We start from the raw sequence: 10,223 nt of genomic DNA, 5'->3' as shown, positions 1-10,223 counted from the left end.
GTCCTAGATCTACAACTCTAATTTCCTATCTCTCATTTTGTTATAATTCTCATCATTCCAATCAAACAACATGCATTTAAAATTTTCCTTCTAAAACATTTTACTAACCAATTCTCCTCCTGGTACATTTCTTCTGTATTAATCATATCTCCACTTTAATTTGTATATACTTTTTTATATTCTTTCTTAAACGGTGTCAACCTTTGAAGAAACAAACTAATAATAATTTACTCTAATGACAAGCAGTATCATTTTAAATAATCTTTACCCAATAATTATATTGTTCTTATTATCTATATATACATATCTAATAAAAAAATATTGAAGCAATGTTTCGTGACACCGCCTGGAACAAGGTATATCCCACCCTATGTATTTTGTTACATTCTATTAGAAATAATACCTCCACTACCATATTGGAATTGTGGGTTGGCACAATCTCATCATAGTATACACCATCACACCAGCACTACAATAAGCTTTTTGTATTGCATGCTTATCATTCTCATCCACAAATTTTGGTTCCAATTTTATAAAATTTCAACATTGTATTTTCATCACTAGTATACCTAGCACAACAATTAATTAATTAAAATGTCTCCACTACAACTATAAATAGCCCCCAAGATTTCTTATGTGTTACAGCAACAAAAACATCCTGCCACAACTAGCTAAAAATAGTACACAAACATTGGCTTTGCTATTTTGGTCCTACTTTTCAAGTATGGGTAAGTTTAAGGCTTTGTCCCTTCTTATTTTGCTTGTTTTTTCAAGCCTTGTTGTGATGTCTAAAAGTAGGGTGGCAAGAATGGATTTAGGGTTGGATTTGGGTGGGGTAGGAGTTGGTGTTGGTCTTGGGATTGGGTTGGGGTTAGGTGGTGGAAGTGGTTCGGGGGCCGGTGCAGGAGCTGGCTCAGGTTCGGGATCAAGTTCAAGTTCAAGCTCGAGTTCTAGTTCTAGCTCATCCTCGTCTGGAGGAGGAGGTGGTGGTTCAAAGGTAGGTTCATCTGCTGGGTCATACGCTGGATCAAGAGCCGGTTCTGGATCTAGAAATCGAGGTAGTTCCGGTGGTAGTGGATACGGAGGTGGACACGGCGGAGGGTATGGTGGAGGAAATGGTGGCAACTAAATTCATGCATGCATGTCAATTTTTCACTAGTAAAAGAATTCACCACTTATGATTAAGTAATAAACATTATGGTGTAGCCTTTAATTATGTATGTACCTTGTACTACGTGTTTGATCATTGTCATTTGTGTTTTAAGGTTTAAATGAAAGTTTGGTTCATGTTTTATGTATTCTTCACTTTATTATGTTAATGATGTGTTAATTTCTACGTACTGTTGTGGACAACAAAATTTTATTGAATTTAAATCCGCAAGAAATTTGGATTATATTAAATTCAAGATATATTAGTCCAAATAAATATTGTGGATTAATATAATTGGATTAATTATTTAAATTCAACAAATATGGATTTAATTGAAATGATCCAATTTTACTGGGCTAGTCCGTTAATTTGGGCTAAAAATGATGATCCCACTTTGCCAAGCCCAAAATGTCATCTTATTCTAGAGGCCCACTTTGGTGCCACGTGTCAAATGACGTGGTATGCCAAGTCAAACGAAGGAGCCAATAGGATCACGCCACGTGTTAGAATGATGCAGCATACCTAGTCAAATCAAAGGCAAATGAAGATTTGCCGCGTGTACAAGTGACATGTTCCGACCAATCAAATATCGCCATGTCAACTTAAATCTGATTGGCCGAAAGGAGTCTGTCCTTATCACAACTCCTCCATCCTACAACTATAAATAGGGGCCTCATAATTCAGAAAAGGGACCAGAATTTAGAACAAGAAGCCAGAAGGAGCTCGTGGATCAAACGCTACAAGTTTTCTACAAGCTGCAAGCATTCAAGCACTCCTCTACAAGTTTCAATTACCCGAAGATCAAGAACGAAGGCAAATTAAATAGCAAGGGGCTCAAGATCTAAGCCAACAAAGGCAAATCAAATACCAAGGTGTTCAAGATCAAATTCACTTGTTCGTCTGAGAATTATTATTCGTGGTGGTCATCAAAGTGTTCGTGACGAATCAATTCAAGTCAAAATCAAATCCATATTCAAGATCAAGCTTCAAGCCCTTGAATTCAAATACAAGTTCAAGATCAAGACACCCAAATTCAAGATCAAGCTCAAAGGCCCTTGAATTTAAGTACAAGTCAAAATCAAATCCATCAAATTCAAGATCAAGCTCAAAAGCCCTTGAATTTATATTTGTAAAGAAGAATCAGAGGAATCATAGAGATTATAACACTCATATTTGAAATCAAATAATACGATTGTTGCGATATTTTTCTGTCTTGTTTTTTATTTTCTCGACGCGAATTTTATTGTCTACGAATTCTGGCACGCCCAGTGGGACAATCTCTACCCCTCATCTCTTCCATTAGAAGTTGAAGAACATCAAAATGACTCAAATGAAGACCAACCCCAAATCTGATGCTATTGCGACTGCTCAACCTAAAAGTGGATTGGAAGTTGCCATGGAGATCATTGGACAAATCAAAAGGAGTAAAACCAGAATGCGAGGACAACAAGTGCTTCAAGTATCGTCTAAGCCAACTCATGTTTCTAGTTCATCTTCTCCAAAAGGAATGATATCCTCATCCTGCATGCTAGAAGAAGGGAGTAATATTGCTGAGGTGCTTGAAAGAACTTTGGCTCAACTTAATTTACCGCAAGAATGCCATTGCAAGTCGAACAACCCCTTCCTGGAAGAAGATGATGATGCCCAAAATGATGGATATGCGCCAACTTCCTATCAAGTCACTCCCCAATTCAAGCTCTATTTGAGTAGTGATCAATATCACTCTTCATCCTCCATGATGGTCGTGCAGGCAATGATGATTGACACATCCACTAAAGAAGAACAACTTGCAAGTTTGACTAAGGCAGTTGAAGGCTTGACAAAGCTCGTGCAAGAACAGGATGCTAAGATTTCCAAGCTGACAAATAAGATGGAAAATATGGCTGAGAGAGAATTGAGTCAAACACCTATAAAGCTTCCTGAAATTCAAGACAAAGGAGACTCTTTTGTAAAGCGAACAACAACGATCAAAGAGATCCAAGTTTCCGCTGAAGGTATGATTCTTGTTGACCAATTGAAGAACTTCATCATGGGGGCCATCTACGATAAATCTGAGTCCTCATCCAAATCACCTCTCACATATGTTGTTACACCTCGTATCTTCGAAGAGCACTTATCAAATTTGAAACATAAGTACGTTGAGTTAGGGTTAAGTAAAACCACTTTGGAATATAAGGAGCAAGCATTATTAAATATATTTAATGAGTGAAGGATGTATATAAGGTATACCGGAAGGTTTTATAAGGAAATGAGTGGAAGAAATGAAGTAGTACAACTTTGGAGAAAGGATGGGTAATGCTTTGTGTGAAAATTTTGGTCCAACTTGGGGGAGAATATCTCTTAGCATATGAAGTGTTTTAAGGTGAAACAAAAGCCTAAAATGAAGTTCGTCGAGTCTAGTTTCCAACGCAACAAATCGCTCGTCTATAGGAGATCGGAGTAGAGAATTATGGACATTACAAGTTCAATTGACAGAGCAGAAACGCGTGCTACAGTACTGCTACAGCACCGACTTGCTACAGTATTGCTACAGTGACCCCGACCCGAATTTGACCCTATATAAAGGGTAAAAACCCCTTTTTTTTCACCAGATTTGCCTAGAAAATTCCAGAAAATTGAAGAGAGAGAGAGAGAGGAGATCACAAAGTAAGCAATTTTCAAGCGACGGAGTATTAATCGAAGCTCGGATAAACGCATGGATGTGATTCTAGTATGGTTTTGCGGTGGATTCAAGGTGGATATTGAATATATCGTTGTTTTAACAAGAATAAGGTATGAATCTCCTATTATTAATGTTAATTTTGATTTATTTACGAAGATAAAGTCGTTAAATAATTGTATAGCGAGTTGGTTGGTTGTGAAAATTGGAAAACATCGTGTGGGATGTTTTATGGTACATATTGGTATTGGAAATGATGTTATTGTCATTGTTGTTGTTGTTGTTGTTGTTCGTTCTTTGAATTATAATTTCGGGCTAGGCATATAAACGGGGGAGATCTTTACCGAAATTTCGTTGATTCTAGAAAGAGTTAGTTTGAGGGCTTAAGACAGGGCCTATGAAGATGGGTCTAACAATAGTATAAATTTTCTTGAATATAGATTTCCGAGCCTGGGAGGCCAAGCGTTGAATAGTTAAAGTTAAGGTGACCAAAAAGGTATGTTAAGGCTCGTCCCTTTCTTTCAAAGGCATGATTCCTATGTTATGACTTCATAAATGTTTCCATATCTTCCTTGTTATCAAAAGTTAAAAGTCTATGATTCCAAGGCATGATTCCCTTCCTGATAAACCGTAAATATTTTCCAAAATGTCCGTATTTTTCCAAAACAAAGGTTTGTGATTTTGTAATTAAGCTTTTATGACTACAACGATGGACATGTTTTTATCATGATGACAATGATGCCAAAAGATGAGAATATTTTCTATAATGACTATGATGAGAACGATTTCATGTTTAAAGGTTCCAAGTTATGATTTCAATGATGATATGAGATTATTGAGCTATCTTTTGACTTCCTTAATTTTATTCATTGTTGTTAGTCTCACCTTTTAATAATTGTTCCTTCAAGGTGAGATAAAGCGATGATGACTATTTCATAATATAATCAGAGGTTACCGACCTTACGTCACTCCGATAGAGACACAACTTTCCTTGGGCTCTCATAATGCTCTTATATATGATATATGTATATATATATATATATATATATATAGGTATATGGGGAATATGGGAAAAAAGGCCAGAGTGTTAGATACGCGTAACCACCTGATCAGTTGGTATAATATGATCTCATCCCGGACGCGGGACATATGTGGTTAATGGATCAAAGCCGACGCCTCGGCAATATGATATGTTTTATTTTATGTATATATGAACAAAAAAATGTTTTTCAAAGAAAGCTAAGCGGGCATGGCATCCGCCCTAAGGGGCACTCACATGTACAGGTTACTTTTTTATCTCACGATATGCTCTATATTTCCATTCTGTTATTATTCATACTTTACATCCCTTACTATGTTACTATTCATGCCTTACATACTCGGTACATTACTCGTACGCGTCCCTTCTTGTGGACGCTGCGTTCATGCCCGCAGGACCAGGTAGCCGGTCGGACGATCCTCCTCGCGGTGAGGACCTCCCCTCGACGGTCGATGCGCTCCATTGATCCGGAGCTACGGCCCTTTGGTATGCTATTCGGTTACGTACATATATGGGTACGGCGGGGCCTTGTCTGTCATTTCTACGATTTGTACTCCATAGAGGTCTGTAGACAGTGATATGTAGTCATGATATTATGCAGCCTCGTCGGCGTTTATTTTGTTGTACAGTATATATGTAGCGGCCAAATCGGCTTGCGCTGTTACTCTCAGTACTTATGTTATATGTATGCGTTGGCCGTGAGTTCCCGGTACGGTGTCTTTTATGTTGATTGTTCGGGAGACAGTATAGTACAGTTGCAGATTGTATATGGGCTCAGGACAGTCAGTGAGAAGTGAATGCAAGCACAAGAGTGCTTGGCCAATAGTGGTCGGGCACTTGTTACGGCCCATCGGTTTGGATCGTGACATATGTAAAGCCCTATACACAACGAATTAATAACTTGAAGATGTATGATGTCTATCAACCTCTTAAGTTGCAACAATTTAATGGTAAAGGAAATCCCAAACAACATATAGAGCACGTCGTCGAGACTTGCAATAATACTGGGACTTATGGCGATTATCTCATCAAGCAGTTCGTTCGATCTCTCAAAGAAAATGCTTTTGATTAGTAAACTGACCTTGAACCTGGTTCTGTAGATAGTTGGGAGCAACTGGAGCAAGAATTCCTCAATCGTTTTTATAGCACAAGACATATCATTAGTATGATTGAACTCACAAGAGCCTGCCAACACGAAGTTAAGCCAGTTATTGACTTCATCAATCGCTGGAGGAGCTTGAGCCTCAACTGCAAAGATCGCCTTAGTGAATCTTCTAGCATTGAAATGTGCATTCAAGGCATGAATTGGGGTCTTCACTACATCTTGCAAGGAATAAAGCCTAATACATTTGAAGAGTTGGTGACCCGTGCAAATGATATGGAATTGAGCATGGCTACAAGTGGATATCAATGGTTGCCGGTCTTTGAACCTCGCAAAGATGAAGATGTAGAACAACTCCATAGTGGGGGCAAGTATGAATCTGAAGATGAAACTGAAGAGTCTTAGTATGTTACCATGCTCCTCATCGCACGAGCCTAAACTGCAAGTTAAAATGCTCCTCATCCCACGAGCCTAAACTACAAGTTGCAATGCTCCTCATTGCAGGAGCCTAAACTATGAAGGTATGATGCTCCTCGGTGCACGAGCTCAAACTGCAATTTTTAATGCTCCTTGATGCACGAACTGAAACTGCATGTCACGAAGCTCTTCAAATTTGAGCTAAATCTTCAAGTACAAAGCTCATCAAATTACGAGCTAAATCTTGAAATCGCAAATCTCCTCAAATTCGAGCTAAATCGCAAGTGGCAAAGCTCCTTAAATTAGAGCTAAATCTTGAAATCGAGAAGCTCCTCAAATTCGAGCTAAATCTCACGTCGCAAAGCTCCTCAAATTAGGAGCCAAAATTTTCAAATCACGAAGCTCATCAAATTCGAGCTAAATCTTGAAATTGCGAAGCTCCTCAACTTTGAGCTAAATCTTCAAGTTGCAAAGTTTTTTTTTTTTTTTTTTGGCTAAACAATAACTTTGTCATTCAACCAAAAAATGTAGTCTTTACAAACCAGCTAGCGCATTTGGGACTCTGAGCTAGTTCTCAATCTACCTATTACAAGTAACCTTTACAAACATTCAGTCACTAACACTATACCTACTAGTGTCTATATGGGGTAGGCTATCAACTGATCAAGATGACTCTTCCATTTAGTGTGTTCTTTGCCTTCGATATCTGTTTGGATTACTATGCTCCTAATTCTTTGCGAGCTTGTGGTGGCCTTGTCGTTGAATCTTCTATCATTACGTTCAGCCCATATCTAGTAGATAGCAGCAGCAAAGCAAAAGCTCAGAATGCATCCACTAGGTCGACTGTTACAGCCTTTGAAGAAGCCAGTGCACCTCTTGGTGCCAGTTCCCTATTGCCTTGTGAACACCTAACCACTTCAGTAGAGCAGACCACATGTGTTTTGAGTATGGACAAGAGAAAAATAAATGATCAAAATTCTCCTCCAATTGAGTATCACATAAAACACATTCTATTGGTGCATTAATTCCCCACTTTATGACTCTGGTCCACGATTGATAGTCTTCTGTGTAGAGCCATCCATAAAATGAAATGATGTCTTGGAACCAATCCTTTCACCAGTGCCAACTTACTCCATTCTGCTTTCTGAAATTGAGGCATCATGGAGGTATAGCCTTTATTGATGTTGAACTGCCTGTTTATAGTCATAGACTGGATTTCAGTGTGCAGATCAGCATTCCTTGGTAGCCAATTTCTTGCATCGAATACTTTTCTAATCAACCAACAAGACTGCTTAGGAGTGTCCATAACATCGAGATCCTTTGCTTTGATATAGTATGTATGAACCCACACAACCCACAGTTTGTCCTTCTTTTGCTCTACTGCCCAAAGGAGTTCGCATATTGCTGCCCTGTTCCAAGTTAACAGATCAATAACATTTAACCCACCAGCTGTCCTTGGTCTGCAGATTGTTTCCCATGCTATCAAAGCCTTTCTAGAGCAATTATTACTTCCAGTCCAGAGAAATGTCCCGCATACAGTATTAACCATAGCAATAATCTTCTTGGGTAGCAGAAAAATTTGTGCCCAATATGTTTGCATTTCAAAGAGCACATTCTTCACTAGTTGCAATCTACCACTGTATGAGAGGAATTTGGAGGAACAACACTGTATTCTAGTGATAATCTTTTCTACCAGAGGCAAACATTGATGCACTGAAAGTTTCCTGGTTGAGAGAGGTACTCCAAGGTACTTGAATGGCAGGACACCTAGACTAAGATGCAAATCAGCTAGCATTTGATCTCTGAATTCATCAGTTACACCAGCTATATACAATGAACTCTTGTCCAAACCTTCAAGTTAAAAGACTTTTTGACATACGAGTATAAACTTCATATTACTCATGGCTTGCAAGGGTATAAACTATGCACGGCCCCAAACAAAAAAAATATACGCTAGGTTGAAAATCTCGCAAGAGGCGGTTTTCACCGAGGCATATGTAGATCATATATACAAGCGTTCTTTCGTTAAAATTTGAACCTTCACCAAATATTGACGGTTCGATGGGGGCAAAACTGCATGGCTAATGGGTTTCTCCAATGGGATGACTCTAATCTCTTAGCAAGTTGCCAAATCAGCAAGTTGAAGTCCTCAAATCAGCAAGTTCGAGTCCTCAAATCCACCAAGTCTTCAAGTTGAAGTCCAAAGCCACTACATCTGCAAGTTGAATTCTTCAAATCCGACAGACTTCCAGTTGAAGTTTTAAATCCACCATGTCCGCAAGTTGAAGTATTCAAGTTCGCCAGTCTTCAAGTTGAAGTTTCAAATCCACCATGTCGACAAGTTGAAGTCTTTAAATATAGGAAGTCTTTAAGTTGAAGTTTCAAATCCACCACGTAGCAAGTTGAAGTATTCAAAGTTCCCCAAGTATAGTCTTCAAGCTGAGGCTTTCTGAATTTTCAGTCTTAATGTGGACAATTATATCCTTTTGCACCTTAAGCTGGCCTTTTTGCGGATTCATCAATAAAAGGAGCCAAACTTGTCAATCTTAAGGTGTCGGAGGCAATGTTAATCTCTCCCACCCTAAGCTGATTGCTTCATAGATACATCATTAAAAGGAGCTCTCCTTGTTAGTCTCAAGGTGTCAGAGGCAATGTTAATCTCTCCCACCCTAAGCTGATTATTTTGTGGATTTGTCTTTTGATACTCCGTTGATATGGACATTTGGCATCGTGAATTTGTCTTTTTGATATTCTGTCGATATGGATATTTGGCATCGTGGATTTATCTTTTGTTGTTCTGTCGATATGGATATTTGGCGTCGTGGATTTGTCCTTTGATATTTCGTTGATAAGGTTACTCCGTCGATATGAGAGTTGCATCGATATGAACATTCCATCATAAGGGCAAGCTGTCGATATGGACATTCTGCCGATAAGGGCATTCCGTCAATAAGGGCACTCCGTCGATATGGGCATTCCGTCGTTATGGATACTCCATCATTATTGAAGAAGAACACATCCCTTCGCACTGTAATATTACCTTACTGTCTTAAGGCAATGACGAGTATCCATCCCTTTGCGCCTTTACACCTTCTTCATTTATGGGTCGTTCCCTTAAACAAGAACTTGTCATTCTGATCTACAAAAAAAAGGGATAAGAAATAAGGCACCGAAAGAAAACGCTGAAAAAAAATAATTACCTCTCAAAAGATGAACAGCGGAGCAAAGTTGGTATTCGCAAATTGGAGAGCACGTCCTTTTATAGAGCTGTATGGGAGGTCATTTCCTTCTCCGAGTTAAAATCAAATTGGTAGAGTTATTGTCCTAGTTGAAAACGTCACTGTAGGGCGGTGGAAGTCTTCTAATCTATTTGGAGTTGGACAAGTTATAGTATAGTTTGACATCATTGAGAAAAGAATGATGTTTGACATCCATGACAAATAAAAAATGATGCAACTCCAAAGTAGCTTCTTGGGAAGCAAAGCCTAATACGTAAATTGTATGAGACAATTTTAAACACCTCAATTAACATGACATGGTGTATGAAATTTATTAAAATCATGAGAACTCAAGAATACCATATGGAGGAAGCATGTCCAAATAAATTCATACTTCAAGTTTAGTCTGTATAGCATGTACTCGACAAGTCTTGAAGTAGGGGCCATTTGTGGACAACAAAATTTTATTGAATTTAAATCCGCAAGAAATTTGGATTATATTAAATTCAAGATATATTAGTACAAATAAATATTGTGGATTAATATAATTGGATTAATTATTTAAATCCAACAAATATGAATTTAATTAAAATGGTCCAATTTTACTGGGCTAGCCCATTAATTTGGGCTAAAAATGA

General features: G+C 38.3%; 1 protein-coding gene across 1 annotated transcript; it reads left to right on the top strand.

The window, feature by feature from the left end:
• The first annotated feature begins 645 nt into the window (after positions 1–645).
• On the top strand, positions 646–1,292 carry LOC132029793 (putative glycine-rich cell wall structural protein 1). Its single transcript, XM_059419155.1, has one exon. The coding sequence runs from the start codon at positions 725–727 to the stop codon at positions 1,127–1,129; it is 405 nt and encodes a 134-aa protein (XP_059275138.1). The 5' UTR covers positions 646–724; the 3' UTR covers positions 1,130–1,292.
• Positions 1,293–10,223: the final 8,931 nt, after the last annotated feature.

The sequence above is a fragment of the Lycium ferocissimum genome, chromosome 1, assembly GCF_029784015.1.
Source record: "Lycium ferocissimum isolate CSIRO_LF1 chromosome 1, AGI_CSIRO_Lferr_CH_V1, whole genome shotgun sequence".
NCBI lineage: Eukaryota > Viridiplantae > Streptophyta > Magnoliopsida > Solanales > Solanaceae > Lycium > Lycium ferocissimum.
This window is presented reverse-complemented; position numbering and strand designations above follow the sequence as displayed.